This window comes from Urocampus carinirostris, chromosome 19 (genome assembly GCF_059441175.1).
Source record: "Urocampus carinirostris isolate Australia breed hairy pipefish chromosome 19, RoL_Ucar_1.0, whole genome shotgun sequence".
Classification (NCBI taxonomy): Eukaryota; Metazoa; Chordata; class Actinopteri; order Syngnathiformes; family Syngnathidae; genus Urocampus; species Urocampus carinirostris.
Window position 1 is genome coordinate 29,273,774 of NC_142367.1, and position 25,445 is coordinate 29,299,218.

Here is a 25,445-nt window from a genome sequence, read left to right on the forward strand (position 1 = left end):
TATAATCTCTGCATCCGACTGAGACAGTATAGGGCGAATTTTAGCAATGTTACGAAGATGGAAGAAAGCTTAAGACACACTTCTATTCCAAAGCCTATGATTGATGCCCACCTCATATTCTGTATTGTCCTGTCTTTTTCCAACCGCCTGCCTGGTGGTGATGATACGAAGGAGAAGGACGATTTGAGATGAGTCAGCGGACCGGCGTCTGAACTGAAGCATGTGAACGCTTGCATGGACCAGCTGGCAGAGATGGGAAGCTGCGTCGTGGCCGTCATAGACTTTCTGGACTAGTTTACAGGCGGGCTGCTGTCATGCACTTTCCAGAAAAAATTTCAACATGTTACCTAGTGTTTACTATATTCGTGTACTGTAATGCTGAATGTAATTCACCCTGATCATCCTGAAAGGGGGATGACCACTTGTGAGGTCCCTTCTCAAGGTTTCTCTTTTTCCTCACGCTGAGGTTTTGAGTTGTTCCTTGCCCGCATGTTGCTTTAAGATCAGGTCATTGTTATTCTGTGCAGTCCTTTCAGACATTTTTGTGATTAAGGGCGTCATCAATAAATTTGACTTGACTAGTATGCCGAAAAACGACATAGGGGGTTAGTATGTCGAAAATGCTGAAAAAAAGACATAAGGGGTTAGTATGTTGAAATATGTACTTCTATTGATTTTGATCTTTTTATATTCCCGGATGTCCATAACACGGAGGAGTTGAGATTCAAACCTGCATTTTGTTTATCACAAGACGAGCGCTCTACCTCCTGAGCCAATGCCGCAAACTTTCTTGTCTTAGATAAAAGCCTGGCTGCAGCATTTTCTACCATCTACAGGCTCCTGATGGACCCATGTGGAGGAGGCAGAAACTGGAGGCGGAGGTATTTAATAGCACAGGAAGGTAAAGTGGCAAACAAGGTTATCATACAATGACACGTCCAAACCTGAAAAAGTCCAAGCCAGAAACAGAGACAGAAACTGAAAAGGGAAATCATAAGCAGCAACCGGAACCAAACACACACAAACATGGCATTTTGGTGGAAATTCAAACGTTTCGACGCAGTGTGCTGTCCAAGCAGAAGTCTTGGTGTAATTAGGGACAGGTCTGAGGATATTGGACATACCTGTGCCCAGTTCTAACAAGCACAGCGCCCCCTGGTGGACAGAGGAGCACCAGGCCCTAACAGGACTTCTTTTGTTTTGTACACAAGCCGGTGGTAAATAATACACAAAGTCGCTTTTAAAAAATGCTTAAAAGTCAAAAAAGATCCCAATTAGATTTGGTTGATTTTTTCATGGCAAATTGCAAAACGTCTCCGTTTTAGTCAAGTCTTCGAATAACGCACTCGGAATTTGTCCCCAACCACACACCGGGCATCATTTTATTATAAAAAGTGGTCTTAAGCTGCTGCAGGGGAGTCACCGTCTGGCCGAGGGCGCCGCGGTCGGCCTGCTCCACGGCGTAGAAGTTGAGAATACCGGCCGGATGGTCCATGTAAACGCCCAACACCGAAGTTTCGGGAACGTCCCGGATCTCGGAGATATGGCCGCCGTGCCAGGCGTGGTAACCGGGGCCGCTCCACCCCAAACACCAAGAGTCCTCATTATCGCCGAGGCCGCAGGAGCCATCTTTGTTCCTTCTGCCGGCGCTTTCGCTGGCCACCCCGACCATGACCCAGCCAGAACACTGAACTTCGTAGTAAGCCCGGCGACCCGCGATGCCTTCTTTGCAGAGAACCTTTTGAAACCAAATTCAAAGTCAGGTCGCAGCCACCGAACCGGAGATCTACACATTTACTGTCGATGCGCATAGAACCGGTGACAAGGGAATCGGGTCATGCGGCGTTTCATCCGTCATTATGAAAACATCAAAGTTGCTTCTCGTTTAATCAATCACTCTCTCCTATCACTCTCAAGCTTACTTTCCAGGATCCTTTTTCCTCCTCAAACCTGCGGTCACTTGTTGCGTTTTCCCGTCTTCACCAACCCCCTTCTCTTTACTATTTAAACACCGTCTCCATGGGTCTGCGCTAGTTCCTTATATTGCATCCCGAGCACTCTTGGCTCAACAGCTCGTTATTCCAGAGTACCTGACCCTTGCCTGGCCTTCCGGATCACGAGTACCGCTCGGAGCTCTTGGCCCGTCACCGTCGCTGATTGAGATAACTGGCCCACCGACCTCTCTCCTGCATCTTGGCCCACGCTACCTGACGTTCTGTGCTCCCAACCCTGCCCGGATAAAAGACCACTGTTTGTTGTACTAATCAGCATTTCTGCACTTTGCTCCTGAGAAAATTCTTGACGCAATTAGTATAAAACTTTTTGCTGTCTTGAGCGACTACAATTGGTAAGACCAGGGAATCCGATTTGGCGGAAACCTCAGCGATGGTATTAGCGGGCTAAAAGCAAATCAATCCTACCAGTCATTTGTTTTGTTTTTTTATCATAATAACCCATTGATGCTTGCGTTCAAAAGAAGCAGCGCATAAACTTCGTTTTCAAGTTTAGGTAGGACAATAGTTTTTTTTCTATCCTAGAGTTTATCTCTGATAGTGAGCGGCAGCCTTTCCAGCAGCTCCGTGTTATTTCACTCTTTTTGCGATTTATTGTTTGAAGTTTTTTTCGTCCCGTTTGACAAACGACACTTTGGATGACTTTCTATCCTATGGTGATGGCTTTTAAAGCAGAAAAATGCGTTGATTCGAGGAATCGACTCCTTGCCCTGAAGAATTCTTGTGCCGGCGTGATGAGGGGGCCCTTTAGCGGATGCAGAGCCGGATCTAGCTAAGCGGCTAGCAGTGTTATAAGTCTTTGGTACCGTCCGTAGTCATGGTAAATGTGAATTCTCTACCAAATAAGACCAACAAACTGGCTGTGCTGGTGAAAAACATCAAAGCGCACAGGGAGTGTGCAGTTTGCTGTGTTTAATGGAAACGTGGCTCACGTTTAGCATCCCTGACGATAACGTGGAGCCACCCGGAGCTACCCGGCTTCAGCGCTGTTAGGGACAGAGACGCAAAAGCCTGCGGGAAGCGGAGAGGCGGTGGACTCGCTATCTACATGATCACGAGGTGGTGTCACCCTGGGCAAAAAGATTTCCATCTGCTGCAGGGCATCCAACTTTTGGCCGAGCGTGTGACGTCATCCACGCCGCTGTTGCTAAACTACATCACAGCACCCCGAGGCCATCCTGTTGATCTGTTCATAAACAACAAAAGGATACTGCTGGATGTGAGAATTTCCCTACGGGGATGAATAGAGTATCTATCTATTGCTTTCTTGCTCTTGTAAATCTGACTGTGCCCTGCCAGACAAGAACCTCACTGCTTTTTACTGTGATGTTTTCAACATCACATGAATCAAAACGGTTTCGACACAAATAGACGGGACTCACGTGCTATGGAAAAAAAGAAAATAAGAGTTGTTTTGCAACTTTGCAAGTTCAGGTAATCAAACGTTTTTTTTCGATGATTTCTTGCTCTCCCGTTCAAATGAATAGGATGTCGGTTGATTTCTTTCAAAATGTGACTGTGCCTCAGCAGACAGGAACCTCTCCGCACGTCAGTGCTCATCACAATTCTGCTGCCTCGTTTCAAAGGTGGTCCAGTTGGCGACTGGACTGTTATGAAACGGCCTTTTGGGTCCGCTTTTAGTAACAAATGAAATCTGAGCTTCGTTCGGCATCACGGCCAAGTACCTGGGGCATGAACTCAAATCTCTTGGGACCTTCCAAGACGGGGCAAGTCAGGTCATCGGTCAGGCGAGACACCTTAGCGCCACCGTCGGTTACCCACAACATCTTGTTGGCCGTCCGGGTGTCGAAGGAAAGGTTCATCCAATCTGTCGGTTAAAGGGGTTTTTTTTAAGGTGAAAAACAAATTTGAACACACCCTCTCAAACAGAAAGGCCCCTTACATTGAACGAGGTCAGTTCTGGTCTTCGGCTCAGGCATACCTGGCTCGTAGGCTGGGATCTTTTCTGGGGAAGAGACGTGATTGGACATTATCCACCAAACCTAAAGAGCTCTTCGTCCGTTTGTAAACCTTGTGACGTATCCAGTGGGCGGGTCTTAAACAAGCAAACAAAACTTGGAAAATACCTACGATTTTGATTTTCTGTGGTGTTGTTGTTGCGGAATGAAACTGTACTGTAATAATATTGCAGGGAAAAAATGTATATTGATATACCTTGTGAATTCTATTCTTTTTTTGCTTCTTCGCCATTTTGTCAATCACGGTCGCCGTCTTTGATATTTTCGGCTATCCGTACACCTCCTTCCATTTTCATCTCCGACCTCGACTCATCCGGTAAGCTTTCCGCAATCGTTAGCAGTTTTTGTGAGATAACTACAAATGTTTCTAAATCATGCAAATAACGCATCTCTTGCAAAAATCTTTCACGGAAGTGCAGCTACTCCAACATTTTTTTTGCCAAAATACCTTTTTTGAGGGCTGCAAAACCGCCGCTGCAGCTCTGCATTTTTTTGGAATCAATATCTTGTAATCAGCCATTTTGACGGATGTGTTCTTTTTTTATATTTTTAACTTCACTTCAATTTTAGGACTTTTCCTAGATTGAGGAATTGTTTTTATTCACATTCATAAATAAGCCGTACAAAAAAAGTGACGACGGTATTTGTGTGGAAATACCATTGTGGAAAAAAAAAAGAACCTTGTAAAAATGCGTCCAGAAACACATTTTCGCACAAATTTCTGTAGCTATGAAAATACAGGTGAAGAGGGAGAATTAAATCTAACATTTTGTGGTAAAAGGAAAAGTTGTTTCATTAAGCAATATGAAATTTAGTGATTTCAATTCATCTGTGTATTTGACGGCTACGTGGCGATAGGTCATTTTGAACCAGAGGACATGGGGTGTATTCAGTAAATTAGAAGAGCTTTCAGCTGCTCTGCCCCCACAGCTCTGGAATTCATTACCGCCTGACCTCCGGAATTCTGCCACCCTGTCCATCTTCAAACGCGTACTAAAAAGCCACCTCTTCCGACTTGCCTATTTATAAAAAACGGACTCACGTACCACCCCCCTTCGGTAACAGTACTTGATTCTATTTTGATATGAATTGTTTGTTTGTTTCATTGTTATTTGATATTCTGCGACCCTTGGGTGTCCTGAAAGGCTCTTTGACATCAAATGGATTATTACTACATCAGGAGGGTTCAATCAACTTGGCCTGAAGAGCACTTTGGTTTGATAGGATGTGAGACGGAGGAAGCTGAGCCATAGACGAGGCTCTCATGTAAACAACATCAGATCTGATTTTTATGTCTGCCGGTGTTCGATTTTACGAGATTACAACATGCCGTGACTATTTTTCGCGGCTAACGCCAAAAAGGTTCGAGTGAGGTTAGAAAATAGCGCAACTATTCTGGGCACCGAGCAAGTGTTAAGCAGACAGCGAAAGCGACTATATTATACAAGATGACATTCGCGATAACATTCTTACAATATGACATAAGGAGCTAAGAAAAGTTGTCAGTGTTTTTTTTTTGTTTCTTCAGTTTTTGGAGATGAGGCTAAAACATACCATCCTGATGATATCAAAATCCCGACATAGGCAAAATCTATGTGATCAATATCTTGTTCAAGCATTCAATATAAGGCCTTGGCAACGTTGGCAAAAGAAAAGGCAAAGTGAATGGTCAGGGTTTTCTTTTTAGCACGAGAAGCATGCCATAGCTGACATTTCTCTTGCTGTCAAAGTGATGCCCGGCCTCACATGAACTGCAACCTTCCCTTCATTCACCCGACTAGGACGCAATAGCAGTTCCTTGTCAGATAAGGGAACCAAACACATTGCAGCTTCATCGCGTTGAGGCCATTTTTATACTGTGATTAGAGTTAGCCAGGATTTTTTGGGAAGAACACTGGGTATACTTTATCTGTTATTCTTACATGAACCCCCAATATTATTCCTGTCTTTCATATAAATTGGTTTGAAGATGCTACTGGTAGTTATTGTCTAAAGCTGCCAATATTATATGTATTGTAGGCAGGTAGGTAGAAAGAGGGATAAAGTAATTTTATTTTATTTTTAAGACAGAGTACCTCTTTTTAACCATTGATATAGCCATTGTATTTGTTTTCTCTATTTCCCAAAGTATTACATTAGATAAACAGAGACAGACAGAAGGGGAAATGGAGAAAGAAAGAGAGGGTAAGAGACACAGACAGAGACAGTGAGAAATAGAGAGCGATGGAGAGAGAGACAGAGACTGGCAGGCAGACAGAGTGGTAAATAGATAGAGAGCGAGGGAGACACAGACACAGTAGGAATTAAAGAGAAACAGACAGACACGGAGAGAGAGAGACAGACAGTCAGAGAAAGAAAAAAGAAAATCAAAGAAAATGCTCACCATCATCTGAGCTGCGTTTTGTGGACATGATTGTGCGAGTGGCGGTCATCTGGATATCCGTGAGGTGTTGTTGTCTGAATGAGTCCCTCTCGTCGCTGCAGACCTATAAGGCCGGATGAGAATCCTCCCCGATACCGGGAAAGGTGCAACCGGATCGGCCTTTTCCCCTTTTTTCTTTTGAAACGGAAAGGGGGGATGCCCGGGGGCACCCTGTTGCGCCAGGGGGGCCAAAATAGCTCGGGCTCTGCTTCACCGCCATCCTTTCCAAGGTGGCACGCTTTCAAAAATGACCCCAGAGGACGGCCGCAGCCTTCCAAAGGCTCTGTAGCGCACCGCCGATCCGTCAGATACTGCCGGACGATTGCCGCAAGACCAAAGGGGGAAAAAAAGGGGGGAAAAAAAGAACGAAAGAAGAAAACAAAAGAAAAAAGCTGAAAAAGTACGTGAAACAAACCAAGAAAAAAAAATACAAACAAGACAGCAAGACAAAAGGAAAAAAGAAGAGTTCGATTTTTGGGGGTCCCTCTGATCACTATATTACCAAGAATAATGTTATAAATTCAATATAATAAAAACTTTGAAGCTTCAAGCAACTGGGTGAAACAACAAAATGTCAATTTAAAATACATATTGACTTTTAAATACAAGAAGAAAAAGCTAAACTGAAAAACACTGGTAAAATCAATTGAAATATTTACATATATATCTAAAAAAAACTGATGTAATCCAAAGCAAGTGTCACCTTTTATATAGTCAAGAAGGCAGAAATACATTGAGAAAATGCATATTGAGCAATAGCAAGAGGGTATCAAGGTGTCTGGAAGGGGGCCGGATGTCTACTGTTTGAAATGATGAAGCTTTAGCTGGATCTACTGCCAACAATGACACAAGCCTTCACTCAGCATACAGATGGATACGGGGTGGACAACTATTCGGAGTCATTAGGGGGCCACGGTGGGGGAAAGGGCCCATCCTGGACACCTTTACCGTTTTTTTTCCTTCTAGTAATAAATATTCAGGTTATGTTCCTTATATTTGCCCTCAATAAATTGGGTTGGAAATAATCACAAATAAAATAATAGATTAGGTTGCTGAATAAAAAAAATATATTTTTATTATGTCTGTAGCATTATTGTCGTTTTATTTTTTGTTGTATTTCCTTAGTAGCATTTACGTAGTCATTTTGTAGTATTATTCAATTTTTGTAGTATTTCCTTAGTCGTATATCCGTGGTACTTCAATGTAGCATTTATTTATTAGTATTTTGTTCTAACATCTTCGTAGCAGTATTCTTGCCTTGTGGTATTATCGTGGTTGTGATTTGATCATATTTCTGTCATGATATTTTAGTATTTTGTTGTATTCCGGATAGAATATTGCTGTATTAGTATTTTTGTATTATATTACCGCAGAGGTATTTTCGTAGTGTTTTAATCATATTCGCATAGTATTTTTGTTATATTACCGTAGTATTCCCAGGGATCAGAATGGAGATTTTCATTTTCAGCTGAAATAGCCAGGGTCCAGGAATAAAACAGGGCGGAGCTTGAGCAACAATGCGGCCAATTTTTCTAACGGCCGCCAGGGTGCGCCAGAGCAATAAAGGAAAGAGTGAGACAGTCGGATTTTGAATTTGTTTGCTACGCAAGAGAAAAAGTGAAAAAGTCGGAATGCCTTTGGGGTTCAAAAACAGCGGAAATCCGCGGATCCGCGGAAAATTCTGATCCCTGTATTCCTGATGTAATGTTACGTTACTGCTATCGCTTCATAGTGTTTTCCTTTTTGGAACGAAAGCAAACTATGTTTTTAGCACTGCATTTGATATTTTGTCTTCTAGTCGTTTTCTAATATTTATTTCCCATAGTAGTATTTTTGCTGTACACACACAAAAAGGACAATAGGGACAAAGTTGGCACATAAATGGTAAATGGTCTGCATTTATAGTGCTTTTCAAGTCAATGAAGACCTTACAAAGCACTTAATAATGTGCTTCACACTTATCCATTCTCATGAAGCATATGTAGACAAGGAAATACCGGAGTAGTTGCTGTGTTAAAAGTGTTGGCAGCGGACAGCATGAAGCCAAATGAGTTTTTAAATGAATGACATTACACAGAAATCACGCTGATAAGATGCTTGAGTGGAGTTGTTTTTACGGGGGTGAGAGCCTTTCTTCCTCCAAGGGCGGTGGGACAGAAAATACTAAATAGGGCTGATTGAAATTATTTAGCATTTATTGTAAAAAACAAAAAATGTGTGTGCTAGTAGTGGTACTATATTTGCTATTCTATATTGCCCTTATACTTGGAGCATTTTCATTTGTCAGACTAGATGAAAAGGCCTGTACTAGTGCATACCGTTTCCCTCAGTCTGCCCAAAATGATGAATTGCCTGTAAATTCAAAACATCATACCATCAGAATTTTGCATGCAATTTCTCTCAATTCATTTCCTCAGGTTTTTAAAATGTCCATGTCTACTGCGAGAACCAATACCCAATATATAAAAAAATGATATCACAAAAGTCTATTTCCGGGGGGGGGGGGGTGCGCCTTCTAATCCCGTGTACCTCATAGTACGTAAAATAATATTAAGATGCGGTTCCTCAAAGTTGGCTGGGTGAAAAAAATGATAGTTTGTGAGTGGCTTTGGAGACATCCATCGGACATATTTGAAGCCGCGAGTCATTGTTTGATAGGAGGAAGCTCATTTTCCCTCGTCCTTTTCCCAGCATCGTCTCGTGGGCCACATAAAATGATGCGGCGGGCCATATTTGGACCGTGGGCCACGGACAAAAGGCACAAGAGAGCATTAAGGCACAACAGAGCATTTTCTGATCTCTCGATCAAATCAAAGTTGAAATCGAAGCTGGGCCGTCATCTGTCGGGGCTGCCGGCGGCCACCAAGCCCAAGTGGACGGGTCCGCCCTTAGGCGCCGCCCACCCGGGCTGCTGGCCCGAAGAGCTGTCGGCACGGTAGCCGTAGGCTCGTGTTTTGCACAGGCCCAAGCGCGCCGCCAGGAGGACCGAGTCGCGCCGGAAGGCCCGCGTGAAGAAGGCGTAGAGGAAGGGGTTGGCGCAAGAGTTGATGGGGTAAAAGAGCACCAGCAGCAGCTTGGCGTCCGACACGGTGATGAGCGGACGCTTGAGCGCCGCCGACACGGCGAAGAAGGAAATGGGCGCCATGCACAGGAAGTCGGTGAAGACCAGCACGGCCATGCGCTGCGCCACGCGGGCGTCGGCGCCGACGCCCGCCCCCGAGGGGTGCCGCACCGCCGCGTAGATGCTCAGGTAGCAGGCGCACACGCAGGCGAAGGCGGCCATGTTGAGCAGGAGCAGGGACACCACGTAGACCTGAGACCGCACCGACTCCACGTCCATCGGCAGGCAGATGCTCACCTGCGCGGGGAGCTTTGATTAGGAACCTCCGCCCTCTTATTGCGACGCATCTAAACAAAAGCGTGTGCGGGCAATCATTTCACATTACTAGAACGTGGATTCATAATAATACTAATAACAAGTGTCCCTGACTTTAAAGTTAGGGTAAGGGGGTTCAAAGGCATCTTGCCGATGAAAAGTCTGAACATGGAAAAGTGTCAATGAGATGCCTGATCGTAGCTGTTGCCCTAAGATATTCAATTCCTACAATGGCAGCAACCTTCAAACCTGTTGATGGTCACTGGTGGTAAAAGATGCCGTCAAGCTAAAGGAGGAGTCTAATCCGGTCTTCCTGGCCAGCGGGACAACGAAAGCAGCTGGCATGTATCGGTTAGCTGAGCCAAATGCACCTTCAGTAGTCACAAAGGCAGGAACTCAGGCACGGGAGGAGCTTTGTCAGGCCATGGAAGAAAATTCTGTTCCACCATTCGACATCTTAGGGGAGAAAGCCGTGTGCTATCAACGCTGTGTATAGTGGAGACGGGGCGCCGATGTCCTCCAACCAGGACAACGTGAAACAGTGGGTAGAATAGTTTAAAGACCTCCTCAATTCCGCAAAGACGTCCTCCTGTGAGGAAGCAGAGCCTAAGGACTCAAAGGTGGGCTCTCATATTTAGATGTTATTGAGGTTTGCCCCTCCAGTCTGCATGTCTTTTATAGATTTGGAGATGGCATTTGACAATGTCTCCTGGGTATGTCTCACCAACAGGATGTTCCGGGTATGACCCAGGAAACGCTGGAGAGACTACATCTCTAGGCTGACCTGGGAACGTCTCGGGCTCACGTTGTACGAGCTGGATAAAGTGGCTGGGGATGGGATGCTGCTGCCTCCACGGCCCAAGCCCAGATAAGTGGAAGATAATGGACGCATGGATGAAATTAAACTGCATTTTGGTGTGTGTGTGTGCGCCACCTTGCTGTAACTACTGACGCCCAAGGTAGGCATGGTGGCAGCCAAGCAGGAAAAGATCCAGCCAACCGCCATGACGGCACAGGCGTGCCTCAGACGTAACTTTCGGTCCAGGCGCGGGGCGTGCGTGATGGTGTGCCAACGCTCCAGCGTGATGGCCGTCAGCGTGAAAACGGAAAGCTCGCTGGCAAACACCTGCCGCACAAAGGCGAACTTCAGCCGGTGGAATTTTTGGGCTAGGTGGCGTACTCACGGTAAAAAAACCGGCCGCCCCGCATCCCGGGCCGGTCTGCCAGTCGATGGCGTGGTTGTGATAGTGGCCCCGGGTAAAGGCGTCGGTGGCAGCGATGACCAGAAGGTACACGCCCATGCACAGGTCAGCCAACGCCAAATGGCACATGAGGAAGCGCGGCACTGTTAGCTTGGACGCGCTGCCTGCAGGGAGCGCATCGTCTTCAGAACTGAATAAACCAGCAGAATTAACCGTAGAACCGAAAGAGAAGTTCTAGAGCAGGGGTCTCAGACGATAGGTTCCTAAAACCACCAAAGTAGCCCAATGACTGGTTCTAAAATGGATCACGGGTCATTATGTTTCAAGGCAATATGGACTTCTAACTGATAATATTTAGTGGTTAAGTGAGCTTTTTTTAACCTACAACCTGGTTTTAGGGTAGAATGAAAATGCATCTGACACCGTTAGCCATCGGTGCCAATCGGTAACAAAAAGACGTTATCGGCTTTGAATCAGGTCTGTGACATCTGTTCTAAAGATATATTACCAATGGCTCAATAAGATTTCCAATGAAATCAGAAAAAAAATAAACAGCGGGAGGGATTTCTAAAAATATGCTTTTGGATATCAGTATGCCGGTTACCAATTACAAATTGGAGAGTACTGACACTGATATTGTTTTTTTTTAAAGGGACAGTGCATATTATTTTAATGCCTATTAGTGATTCAATAGAAACCAAACACAAACCCAATATTTAAAGACAATTTTTAAAATCCTTGTAGGTCGAGGAGTTTGCATTTATTTGACATAAAATGAAACTCACCTACCACGAGCTGACATAATTCTCCAACATCTTGCTGCTACAGTACCCCAAAATTCCCCAAACCTTGTATAAGGCCGGGCAACAAATGTGGGAAAAAATGCAGTTTAGTTATCCCATTGGTGGTGGATTTTTCTCCTTTTAAGTATTTCTCTTGTAAATTCTTGATTTTAGACATATTTTCTTGATTTACCTGGTGAAATAGGGAACATTTATACTTAGAAGGTGTTTTTTTTCTAGCAGTGGATAAAATCAATTTACTCTTTTTAAAGAGATATTGTGTATCATTTAGAAACCCCTCAAGGTAAAAAATAACTTTATTGATTTGAAAAAAAAGCAAACAAACTATCATATAAATACGCATTATTCTTTCAATAATTGTATGTCAAGAAATAAGTATTTATTTTCCATAACATGAGGTTCATATTGAGTCAAGTTTGTATAGTCGGGAATGCCAGGAAGACTCAAATGGTACTGCAGACTAGCATGACAGCATCCCCTGATCTAGAACCGACATGAGGGCAAGGAAAAACTCAAAAAGCTCAACATGAGGAAAATGAAGAAACCAAGAGGAAGCTACCTAACAAAACCAGCAGGACCAGCACGTTCCCCAGCAGAGCCAGCACGGACACCACCCAGATGAGGGCCCTTAGAGGGGTCCCGGCCATGATGTCCTCGCACGGGTTGAAGGCATCTGGGGCCGGGCTGCAGCTAGTGTTGTGGCCCCCCATGCAGTGGTCCCAGAAAAAAGCCGCTTCCTGGCGGGCCCCCGGACGTGAGCACAGCGGATGCGTGGAACTCAAAAATAGAAAAGCTGGCAAATTGCTTCCATTCCATCCATCGAAAGAGCCGAATGTTTCTTTCGTGCGCTCATTTAAAAGCTTGAAACCAAAATTCTTCATCAAATTAAGATCGTTTTGGTCCAAAAGAGGAACTTTAGCGTCTCTATTAGTCATTGGCAGTTCAAAAATTCAGCGCCACCGATGACTCTAAAGCGTCCATGAACTTCTACATATGGACGACCGATCCGATCATTATTTTTTATTTGATCATTTATTTTCGTTTTTTTTCTGTATTTCTGCAGCACTTTCTGTTCCTCTGTGATTAATTCATGTCAAAATGGTTTGTAATAAGGCGATGTTCTCTAAAAAAGGAATTTTTTTTTTAAATAAATGTTTGCTACTTGTTTTATAAAAAGGGTCCGGAGGCACTCTCTGCTGGACCAAAGTGGTACTACAACTTTTAACTTCACAAGGAAAAGCAATGCATTTCTCCGGCTGACACGTGCTTAGAGGCTCATAAATCGCGAGACACAACCAGTTCAAGGGGAAATTAGTCGCTGACGCTTTTAATCAATTTGTTGTTGCGGCCCTACAAAAAAAACACAGACATACAGTCTTTCCTTTTATGTTTTATTTTATTCTTTTGTTTTTTTCCCTAACTATCTCGTCCTTTCTTTTTCCTCTTTTCTTTTACTCTTTTGTTTCTTTTCCCTTCTTTATTCTTGCTTTATTATTATTGTAGTTTTTTCCAGACCACTCTCACCACTACATCCAATTTTTCTCTGGGTGGGCAAAGCATGTCCAGGGGAGGGCGATGTAAATCAGGGATGTGATTTGACCAAAGTGAAATTATCTGAAAATTAGGCGGGGGTCTGGAGGCCACGGGCACCCAGCTAGGTCCAGGGCAGTGCCCTGGTGGGGGGACAAGTGGGGCGAAGCCCCCCGGAGCTCATGGGTTTTACGTATTTTTAAGTACTTTCAATGCACTCAGATGACAAAGAAATAGACAAAACAACAGCATCAATTTTCAATGTATTTTGAACTATCCCATATAAAATGACAGTTTAAGTCAACTCAAAATCAGTCACATTAAAAAACATTGGACTGCCTTTGCTTTTAAAAACTATCACTGAGAATATCATCATATCTAACTCATGTGATTACTAAGTTAACACATAAATCATGTTGAAGAGTTCAAATTTCATGAAGAAATAATTGTATCATGACCAAATGAAAAGTAACTCATATTAGAACATACCACAAATGTCTTTGTTATAGCAGAAGTTGTCATCTATAAATGAAAGTACAATAAGTATAGGCCCTACAGTAAAGTGTTGGTGTAATGTACACATGAAAATCTATTATTGTAATTGTTAAATATTTATGGCCATTTTTATTACGTTATAATATTTTCGAAAAAAATGGGAAAACTGTCAAATAAATTTGAAAAGTTTACCACCTACCTCAAAATTCACGACTCTATCAGCAACTGGTACAGGTTTTTGGGGTGGATCACGTCTCTCTATTACCGCTTCCGTTTGTGGTGTCAATAAGGGATGGAGGCCTTAAAGTTTTGGAGTTTTCGTTTGGGCACCGAAACTACCAGCGATGGAATAATTTGTTGTTCTTGACTGGAGTTCTTTCACGTGTTTTTTGCTCTTTGCCTGACTTTCAAGAGCTTTGAAACCTCTCCCACCATAGACAATGGTATCATGGCATCAAATGCAAAGCGCTTTCCCGGCACGATCGATCTTCCGAATAAAGTCACTGAACAAATTCGTCACAGTCTTCTTTCCGACATTTGTAGATAATTCCTTCTCCAACCAGTCCGATCGAAACTTGTTTTTTACGATCTTATCAATTTCTTTACCTCGCGGAGCATCTTTACGTTCGATCTCGGACATCTTTCTTTAAACACTCGGCAAAAACGAGTGAGAAATGAACAATGGCATACTCCTACGCCTTTATAACAAGCGCGTTTATTGGTCAACACGGAGACTTCAACCAATCGCAAGTACGTTTCATTTCAGTTACGGAAACACTAAAATGGAATGCTGTAGAGACGAAATCGTTTTTTTTACCAATTAAAAAATCGGAAATCTTAAAATTTTATTTTTGGAGATAAAAAAAGCGGAATTCCGCGAATTAGCGGAAAAAATCACATCCCTGTGTAAATGGCCTAATAATTATTACAGGATTTACCGATGTGTTTCTTTCTTTATCGCTACAGATATATTTGGCTATTTATTTAATCATACATTTATTTCCACAAATGTCAGGCTCGGGGCCCTCATATCTACATAGTGCGGAGTAAAACTCCATTATGATCCGGTAAAGTTGGTACCTGTTCCTGCGCATGTTAAGGAAGACGCAGCAGTGGGACGGGTAGGTGAGGCGCGCCTCATGCAGCCTGCCAAACGCTCGCTGAGGAGGAAGTTCCTTCAGGCGAACGGCCGATTCCGCCACCAAACTATGGAGGTTGCCCAAGATGGCGTCGGGCAGCGAGCTCACCGACGTCTGCGAGACGTCGCTAAAGGCACACACGACAAGTTAGTGCTCGGAAGACCACGCAAACTACACGTCATTGCTCGGAAATCCCCTCAAACTACAAGTTGGCGCCACCAAATGAGAAACCACCTTAACCTACAAGCGAGCAGACTTGACTTGAAATTGGAATTTTAGAGAGCCACTGGCAAATGCCGGCAGGCCTCAAAAGGCCCCCTGACCGTGATTTGCACATCTATGCTGTAAAGCATCAGGTCATTTGCATCAACGCAAACTCTTTTCAAACACCTTCACTTAAAGGGACAGTGTGTACAAAAAAAACCTTTGTTAAGTGAAAAAAAAACAAATTTGAATAAAAGGCAATTATACATGAACCATCATACCAATGTTCAACGGTAATTAGTCGTCCCTGCCAGGTTTGTCTGCCATTTTGCTGCTACACTGTACTCATTTGGCAGTTTTTCTTTGCATTAGACAACAGTCCCATCTAGTGGTCAAATATATACATATATATATATATATATATATATATATATATATATGTTACATAATTGTTATTTCAATTTTATGGAAGACATCAATAAATGGTTTACAGTCCACACTGGTTTAAAGGGACAGTGTGAAATGCATATCTAGCACATTCTAGAGGCAAAAAAAAACATCAATTGAATCAAGTCCTGTTTATTTGTTTGGCCCTTAATCACAAAAAGTCTCAAAGGGATGCACACACCAATGACTAGTACATAGGGGTACTACAGACTATTACTACACCACCCCCTGACCTAAATACTACTGTGGAAATACTACAAAGTACTTCAAAAATAAAAGTACAGTAATACTATACACATACTACAGAAATACAACTGCAAAAATACTACAGAAAATACTACAAAAATAAAACTGAAGTTATACTACAGCAATAATACATAATCATGACGACAGAAATACTACAAAAATTCAAACACATTAATACTAGACATGTACAACAACAATTCTCGTATAGGAAATACTTCAAAAATCACGGATCTTTCAACAACTTGGGTCGTCGTGGCACCACCTCCTGTGGTGTGCTCGAATCAAATGGACTGAACCATTTCAAGGCAGTGAAGTATTTGTAAAGCTGCGTTCACATTTTTCTTAAAAAAAAGATCGACTGTATATGTAGCGATTTATTATCATCTTTTGGCCTATCCTGTCCTTTATAAAGGAAAACAGATTTAAATGTTACATGAAGCATGCGATAAGCATGTGTTTTTTCAAAACTTCTGAGAAATGTGTCTTTATTTACACAACATGTAGCTAAAGGGGGCTGACTATTGTCCATCTTGCTGCTACAGTAATTCCTAGTTAATCATTGAAAAAAAAAACGTTCATTTGATATATCACTAGTGGGCTAGTGGTCAGGTTTCAGTACTCTCACCGCTGCAACTCCGGTTTGATTCCCTTTGTGATATTTCAACTGATAATTCATCTCACCACTACGGTTGATCTACTATAGTAAGAGCCGGAGTTCTCTTTTGGGGAACAAACAACAGATTTGAGTTCAAAATGCAATGGATGAACGGAACAAGCTTGTAAGTTAAGGTCAATTTGCCCATTGGTCAAATGGTGACGTGGATCTGCGTACTCACAGTAGGACCAGGTGACTGGAACCGGCGAAGGCGTTTGGGTGGATGTGACTCAGTTGCCAGTTGCCTTTCAGCGACCTTGGAGGAAAATGGCGACACAAGGTCATGATTTGTGGCTTCCGGCAAAGTTTGGAGCCAGGCCACTCACAATCGGTGCATTTTGGTGCCATTGAAGGCGTCGCTCGCCACCGTCTTGATGCCGTTCCTGCTTAGCCGTCTGACGCCGCCAAACACAAAAATCATCCGGCAGTTGCAAGTGCTCCCACTACAGTATTGTGAAAATGTCTTCCTCGTGTCAGGATTTGTTGTATATTTATCACTAGCAACCAACCTCAAACCAACCATAATATCACACAGATACCACCCAGGGAAATACACCATGAGACATGTTGATTCCGTTCATTAAGGCACAAAAAGTTAAAATCTATCTGGCCCTATGTGAAAAAGTCATTGCCCCCTGAACCTAAAAGTGAATTGGGCCACCCTATAACAAACGTTTATGATTCTTTTGGCTCACTCTTGTTTGCTGAACACAGACCAGCGCTTCAGAGCATGTTCCTGAGCTAGGCCAGATCCGTCGTTCACAAAATGAGTTCATTTGAGCTGCGGATGGCCACCGACAGCTTCGTCCGGAATTGCAGTATTTTTGTTATCACGGAGTCTTGGCTTCCCCGACGCCGCAGTGCAACGAGCAGGACGCACGCTACACCGGCACGACAGAGACCCCGGTAAAAACAGGGGTGGGGGACTATGCGCTGCGATAACACCAGAATCATTGACACACACTGCTCACCCGATACAGAGTTTCTAGCAGTATCATACAGACCTTTCTATCTACCGAGAGAGCTAAATGTCGTCATTGCGATTGCTATTTACGTTCCACCGAATACTAACGTTAGCATAGCGCTAAATCTCCTGCTCGCTGCTATCCATATACAGCAGCTTGCACACCCCGACAGAGCTTTTATCATCGCGGGCGACTTTAATCAGGCATGCTTAAGGACTGTAATTCCCAAATTCATTCAATACGTGGACTGTGCAACAAAGGGGGGGAAAAAACACTGGACTGTAAATCTCATTCATGTCGAGCAACTCAGTGTCTCACAACAAAATGTTCATTAACAATATATAAGGAAACACATGTACAATATAACATGTTAAACTACATAAACACGTTTAAAAAAAAATATGGTGTAAGATTTTTTTTTTTTTTGTATTTTGTAAGGGAAAATATGACAGTTTGTAAGTGCATGGAGCCGTGGAGGTTGACGGGTATGAGTATGCCTCCGAAAAAACAGCATTAGGTGAAAATCAACACAAAATCGGTGATTTCTTCAGTGTCAGTAATAAGTCGAAACATAATGCAAAAAGTGATAACAACTGCAATAATTCCGACAGGAAAAAACGGCAGATAAATTCTTCGGAAGATCGCAGAGGCAAGGAATACTAGTGTGTTGAAGCCAACGAATCGATGAAAGAAAATAAACAAAATAATATAGATGAATATAATGATTTCAGCAATATTATTTTGTATAATGTAAAATATTGTTGTGAACTAAAAAAAATCTTGAAGTGATAACCGATTTGTATTACTAATAAACCTTGATGATTAAAACTGACTGAATATATAGATTTATATGATATATTTGTCGCCGATTTACAATTTCAACCTGGATAAGACTACATTTTGGGGAGCCATAGATTTTTGAGCATGCGAGTCCCCGGGACCCATCACTTTTCAACTGTAAGCTTTCGATTTCGACTTGCTGTTCAGGGGGCAATGACTTTTTCACATGGGGACAAAGGTTTTTGTGCCATAAAGGGACAGTGTATCATATTGACTTCCTTATAATGATACGAAGCACGTTTCAGATTTGAATACTAGTCAAAAAAATATTAACGATCATGGCAATGATTATAGGTGGAGAAATGTGTTTTTCTTTTACACCATCGGGTCGCCATTATGTTTGTCCGGCATCTTACTGCCACGCTGTGCAGTGGCACTGGCCCTCGCTTGCACCAGATAACATAGTACCATCTCGTGGAAAAATATTACACGTCGGGGCTTAAATAAACAAAAATAAATGAAATAATACATGCATAAACACAAACAGGAGGGGGCACCGTAGGCTCGGAGATGGAAATGCGTGTTCCTCACATGTCTTGGATGGCTTGCGTGCAGACGCCGTTGAAGGCGTTTGCCGGCACTTCCTGGATGAGGATGTTGTCGTGCAGGTCGCTAAGCAACGCAAAACAGCTTCAAACTCGCGTCGGCGTAAGCTTGGTTTCGCCCACTTACAGCAGCAAGTCGTCGGCGGCCGAGTGCATCTTGGACAAATCCGGCAGCGTCGCGATTCCCGTGTTGGAGATGATCCTGTCGAGTACACCGCGCCCAAAGTGGGTATTAGCACGTCACGTTGGGTATTTGTATATTGTATCCTTTTTGCTTTACTATTGTATTGTTCTCAGCGCAGAGATGCTGCTGGAAATGTGAATTTCCCAAAGGGGATGAAGAAAGTATCTATCTCTCTATCCATCTTTTAAAGAGGCAAAGTATTCAATGTAAATCGACTATACAATCGTAAGGAAGCCGTATTGAAACTCTGAAATCGGGGGTCGGCTTATATGCGCAATGATCACAATGGGGCGTGAAACAGGCAGAGCCGCCAGAGTCGGACTGGCTCTGCCTTGTGAATCAGACGACCTCACCGGCTCTGGTGCCTTTGCCTAGCCCCGGTATCTCAGCCTCCGTCTTGTGTCCTAGACGGTCCCTCACCGGATCTTTGGCTCTGTTTCGATTGTTTGACAGGAGCCTCCTCTCATTTTACTGTGGTTCAGTGTGTTTTATTGCCCATGATAATGGGTTCCAAGAAAGTTAGTCAAGTCACATTTATTTATGACGCCCTTAATCACAAAAATGTCTCAAACGACTGCACAGGATTAAATTCGTGAGAAGGAAAACAGTGACAACAACAATCGAGTAAAGGAAATTATTAGGAAATACAAAAATTGTGCTCAAGTGTCTATATTAGAAGCGCTGTTTAAAAGGTACAGTGAATGGTTTAAAATTGTGTCATTTTAATCTTGATTACTCTTTAGTATTTACACACTTGAATAATCCCCATTGCACGGGTAGACTTTTCAATTATATTTTAGGCATTTCTTTTAGGACGTGCCTATTTAAAAGCAGTTTTCGGGGTTGAGCTTAAAGCCAACGTAGGCTTGCTTCTACGCGTGTAGATGCACGACTTGAGTGCATTTTTAGGTGTTTAATTTGTAGAAGCGCTTCTTGTTTTCACTTGCTAAATTTGACAACAGCTGAACTGCATTCTAATGATCACAATGGAACGAGACTCAGGTGGATGGTCTAGCTCCAGCTGGTGTTACACATTTGTTTGATATATTTTTGATTTTTTTTTTTTGGTTGTTGTTTGACCTCATCTGAAAAATAGATAATAAAAGTCAGTGTCACACGACACCATTTCATTGTTGACATTAAGGATCGCTTATTGAGCAAGTCTCACTCAATCACGTGAGGTCCCTTTAATATTGAAATCCAAAATAACATTGCCATCGATTGGTACGTTTCAAGAATCAATGAACAAATCACCATAACTGTACCTTCCAAAACAACTCACCTGGTCTTATTTGGCATGAAAATATAGAAATGAACATCACAGTACACTCTTAAACCAGTCCAGCATAACATAGAATACATCACCCAAGGCCCTATTTTTTGCTTATATTAACGGGTGACAATTTCACTTTTTCTAAAGTTTACAGACATCACAAACAACCTTTACACACATATTTTAACCTATTATCATCCTCACAGTAAGTGTGTTACATCTCACCTGCAAAATAGATGATGGATGTCATTCTCACACGACGCCATTTAATTGTTAGCATTAGGTTAATTGATTGAACAAGAATCACTAAATCACGTGAGGTCCCGCGAGACTTAACCCAAGCACCCTTTTTCTGACCTCTGAGACTTTGCCGTCTAGTGGTGATATACTGGTACTTCACTTACTCTTTCTGCTATACAAAACTCAATACCCTGAAAAATACTAATACACTTCCCCTAACAGTCAAATAAATACGTATTACACAACATAAAAATCCCAAAATATAAGATTTTAACTAGTCAGCAACCCCTGTTGCGCCACATTAAATGGATTACCCATTTTCGACCTAGCTAACCGAATACACTAAGTGAATGTTAGTCCAATGTTGTTTCGGCTTTGTGAATGATACAAAATTCATTTAAATTCAAGCGCAGTATTTTCTTTAATTTTCCTTTTTTCGGCACTTTTTTGTATAATGCGACTGCTGTCATGATTGCACCTGCGACTGCCCCGTTGGCGCCAACAGCCCTAGTCGCCGATTGGTTCCCTGACTCTTCTTAATCCCCCGTCTTCCAAGATGATGCTGTCAGACTGTCTGCGAACCTACGCTTTCAGCTAGGCAAGCTCCGTACTATCCGACATTCTCCTGCCCCGTTTTCTCCTGCCTGATACCCGTTTCTGCCTCGCTCCTCCGTCCCGGCCATTGACCCGTTTTGCCCCGTTACCTGCCCGATACCTGTTGCCGACCTCTTTTCTGGACTCGTTACCGCCCTTGCTCCTCCGTCCCGGCCATCGACCCGTTTTCCCACTGCCTACGACGATTCTCGCTCGACACGAAAGTGCCACTTCCGCGTTCCTGCCGTCTGTTACTCGTGACTGAAGAAAGCACTGCTCCCTTTCTCAATAAAACTGAGTAAAACGAACGCTATTGGGTCCCGTCTCTGTTCCTGGCTTGTGACAACTGTCTCGTTGACTTGAATTGACTGAAACGTGTTCCATCAATTGTCAATTCGATCCGAGACCATCACTTTAAACTGACTGACTAGCTAGTGAGCTAAACAACAACATGTTTCAGTAGTTCCTCGAGGAAAAAAAAAAGAGAAAGCCCCAAAACGCCAACGGCCACTTACAAACGTTGTAGCTTGACGAGGTCTTTGAAGGCATCTCGGTGGATGAACGTGAGACGTTTGGACTTGGTGATGGTCCTGGAAGATGCACAACAGCGCGGCGATATTGGCTTACTTCAAAACAAACATACTTTTTCTTAATAATATGCGATCTACTTTGTTGCGACTATTTTGGGAGGAGCAGAACTCACAGCTCGTTGAGTTCAGGGAGATCTGAAAAAGCGAAGGCTTCGATCGACTCCAAAGCGCTGTTTTCCGAAATGAAGCTGAAAGAAAACGAGCCCGTTTTATCTAAAGGGACAGTGCGTGTCATTAGAGCCCCCTAGTGGTTAAAATTCAAATCATTCAAACATACAATCGTGATTGAAATAAAAAGCAAAAATACAAGAACTAGCATGTATTTTATCCCAAAATTCTAGGTCGAAAATTTAGCATTTACACAAAATGAGTTTCACCTACTGGGAGCTGACATAATTGTCCAACATCTTGACGCTAAAGGTACATCTAAAAGGGTAAAAGAGATATTAACTAGTGCATTTTGGTCCCTTTGAGTCTCTGTCGTTTGCTTTTTCTTTTTAGCACTCTACGGCAGCATCTAGTGCTCAATACAATACACACGGTTCCAAGTGCCAGAAAACATCCATAGATGATTCATTCAGAAAGAGGGAAATGATAACTTAAGGGGCTGTGGTCAATTCATAATCCCAAAGGTGAGAACCACCAGGAAAAGTATGTGCGTGTCTGTCTGTGGACTAAAACTTTGGAACAATTTACGAGACGAGATCAAACAATGTCCAACGACTCACGTGTTCAAATTGAAATATAAAAAAATATTCCTGGCGGAATACAGAGATGAAGAAAATGGGGTACGAGTGATACGAGAGTTTGGGAATAGTGCGTCTAGTTAACGTTGTGTTCTTGTTGCTATTGTTATATCATAACTGTTTTGATTAATATTATTACTGTTGTTGTTATGATCATTAAATAGGGAAGGGGTAGGGGAAATAAGCATCTGCTTCTTACATCCCCTTTTTGAACATATAATGTCACATTATTTTGTTGTTGAGTTTTTGTTTTTTCCTGTTTTTATTTTAATGTTCCAATCAAGTTTTCATTCATTCATATGTGACTTTCACATTTTCAGCTCCAAACATTCAGGAAAAATATGTCAGACCATCCTATTTTTTTCAGTCATTTTCATTAATAAAAATTCAACCCAAAATACACCTAGATGGATAACTCTTTGTTTTTTTTAATTTGACCAGACAGTAATATTCTAATAAATCATAAAAACCAAAGTTATTGTTGTCGACTGAGCCTATTTAATGAACCCTGCTTCGAATCGATTGGTAAAAATATAATGAGTTGTTATTCAAGAAATGATCTCGAACCAAGGACCCCATCGTGCCGAACCGTAAATCTTCAAAACAGGTCGCTGAGAAAAAACAACTGTTTGCAAACAATCCCCCGAGTGCCTCCTGCAGGATCGGAATGTAACTGCACCATCTGGTTTTTTTTTTAGTTCACGGACAAAGCGAAATAACCGCTCGCCTTTGTCGGAAGTCTCATTCGTTCAGGATACTCTGGAGTTTCTCACGGGACGACATTCTCCACTTCCTGTTTTGTCTCTCTCCTTTTCGAGTCGGCCACGTTCCGTTCCAAAGACAGAACAGCAGAGTTTCCAGTCTTCCCCCCCGAAATATGGAACGACTTACATGTTGGCCAGACGAGGGAGACGGGAGAAAGCGAAGCCGGCCACGGTCTTGAGGACGCCGTTGTCCACAATGTTGCTAAATTCAACAAACAGAAACACCTCGCCGTTAATAAGAAGAGTTTTTCAAGGATTTCCTCCTTCAACGCTCAGGAGGGAGAGTCGATGATTTGTTACGGCGCGGCACGGCGAAGGATTTCCAGGGCGTCGACTCACACTCGGCCGAGATTGCGAAGGTCGGCGAAGGCGCCGCGCCGGATCTCTCGGATTTGAGTCCTCTTGGCCTCCCTGTTGGCACGGACGCACATACTCGTGAGCGTGTTTTTTGCACCGTGGTGTGCGTGTACGTGCAATGAGGGAGGTTCGCCCTTGACAATTTTGTTTTCTGGCGCTAACCAACACCTGCGCTCCTGCACCCAGCCGCCTCGACCTTGAAGGGAACACACACACGGCCATCTCGGACCCGCGTGTTTTCGGATGCTCCACAAACGTGCAAATACAGTCGTGTGGTTTTCTTTCCGAGCTCCCTCCTTGGAACTGTTTACTACAAGTAGCCTGCTCTCATTTTTTACCCATTGATAAAATCGAAGATTCCCTTTGCATGTTACGTTTTTTGGGGGGGATAACTGACCCATGCGGGGGAGGTATGGACGTAGTAAGTAAGTAAGTAAGTAAGTAAGTAAGGAAGGAAGGAAAAAAGAAACCAGGAAAGAAAGAATCAAAGAAATACGGAAGAAGTGAAGTAGGGAAGGAAGAAAAGCGTGAAGAAGAGACAAAACAAAGAGGCAGCATTGTTGATATTAACGTTAAAACACAGAAACATTGTAAACATATACCAATTTATCTATATATATATATATATATATATATATATATATATATTCAACTAAAAGGACGCTCTCATCCAAACAATATACCATTAACTTAGAAGTAGAATAAAAACTCACAGTTCAGCATTCCATTAAAAAAGAAAGAGTAACTTTATACTAAAGGATTAAAAAAACGAAATAAAGCATATCTATATATATATATATATATATATATATATATATATATATATTGTCGTTGCACAATTTGACGTGCAACGACAAACAAGTCCCCGGAGAGTCACGGCTTCCTCCGACGTCAAGACGTCCTCTTTTGAAGAAAGTCCTCGTTATTTATTTATCTATTTAGAAAAGTAGATAAAAAAGCACAAAATAATGAATAGAATCAACATACATAAGTCAAGTGAATAAAATGTTTTGAAAATAAAAATAGAGAGACTAAAACAAAATCTATACCTAATCCAATGAAACCAATTTTTTAAACAAACCCGAATGTAAATAGCTTAATTCTTAAAAAAACAGGTCAATCGCCTTGCCCGCCCATAACAACTGAAAACTTCAAAAATGGAACTTCTAAAAACATCATAGTAGTCCCTCAAAAATGACACGGAACAACAATATCACCAAAAAAAACAATAAATAGGAAAGAATCCCTTTCACTTTTAAAAATAGGATTAATGAGGGGGAACACATGATCTTCTGTGTTCTTCAAGGAAGAAATAGTTTGAGACGGGCGTTCTCACAGGCATCGCGTCTCAGAAGAAAGGTCGGTCGGGATCCCATCGTCCGACGGTCGGACGCGGTGACAGGAGGCCGCCGCCCGTTTAGGCCGAGCGCTCGTCACGGTGACGAGCAGCATCGTCATCAAGGTCATCGTGGTCAACAAGGTCATCCCGAAGGTCGTCGCTCTCCGACCGCCGTCGCTCCTCCGATGTCTGGCGCAAATACCCCGGCACCGGAACGAGGAGCTTTTTGTTTGGGATGGGGGGGACGGGCTTTCCTACTGCCCCTCCCCTCTACGAGGCCAACTTTGCATTTGGAGCGAAAGGATTTCATCTGAGGAAAAGCCACAAATGCTATCCTTGCGTACGACTTTTCTTCCGCTGCTCGGCCGAGGACCCGAGGTGCCAGCGGATTTGGCTTTCCTTTATCCAAAGTACACTATCTGCTCATGAAGTAGGACGAAAAATCGCCATTCCATTATCTGCGTCCTCAGTAGGGTTGCGGGGGTGGCGGAGCCCATC

General features: G+C 42.8%; 2 protein-coding genes across 11 annotated transcripts; both read right to left on the minus strand.

The window, feature by feature from the left end:
- Positions 1–870: 870 nt before the first annotated feature.
- LOC148347942 (E3 ubiquitin-protein ligase TRIM16-like) lies at positions 871–9,180 on the minus strand. The gene is made up of 4 exons (XM_088323251.1): positions 6,375–9,180; positions 3,916–3,978; positions 3,698–3,840; positions 871–1,738 (listed from the first exon to the last, which is right to left on the minus strand). The coding sequence occupies exons 1-4, from the start codon at positions 6,421–6,423 to the stop codon at positions 1,322–1,324; spliced, it is 672 nt and encodes a 223-aa protein (XP_088179377.1). The 5' UTR covers positions 6,424–9,180; the 3' UTR covers positions 871–1,321.
- Positions 9,181–9,192: 12 nt separating this feature from the next.
- On the minus strand, positions 9,193–25,187 carry LOC148347943 (follicle-stimulating hormone receptor-like). Of its 10 annotated transcripts, none has more exons than XM_088323256.1 (14): positions 24,945–25,187; positions 23,591–23,662; positions 23,379–23,453; positions 21,855–21,929; positions 21,667–21,777; positions 18,988–19,062; positions 18,847–18,927; positions 16,837–16,953; positions 16,692–16,766; positions 14,900–15,085; positions 12,354–12,571; positions 10,974–11,155; positions 10,724–10,915; positions 9,193–9,771 (listed from the first exon to the last, which is right to left on the minus strand). In XM_088323256.1, the coding sequence occupies exons 1-14, from the start codon at positions 25,091–25,093 to the stop codon at positions 9,250–9,252; spliced, it is 2,130 nt and encodes a 709-aa protein (XP_088179382.1). In that variant the 5' UTR covers positions 25,094–25,187; the 3' UTR covers positions 9,193–9,249. The 10 variants fall into 10 exon arrangements, with proteins under 10 accessions (XP_088179382.1, XP_088179383.1, XP_088179384.1 ...); XM_088323257.1 differs by having other exon boundaries at positions 21,667–21,741; positions 24,945–25,176; XM_088323258.1 differs by having other exon boundaries at positions 16,837–16,905; positions 21,667–21,741; positions 24,945–25,163.
- Between the last annotated feature and the right edge of the window lie 258 nt (positions 25,188–25,445).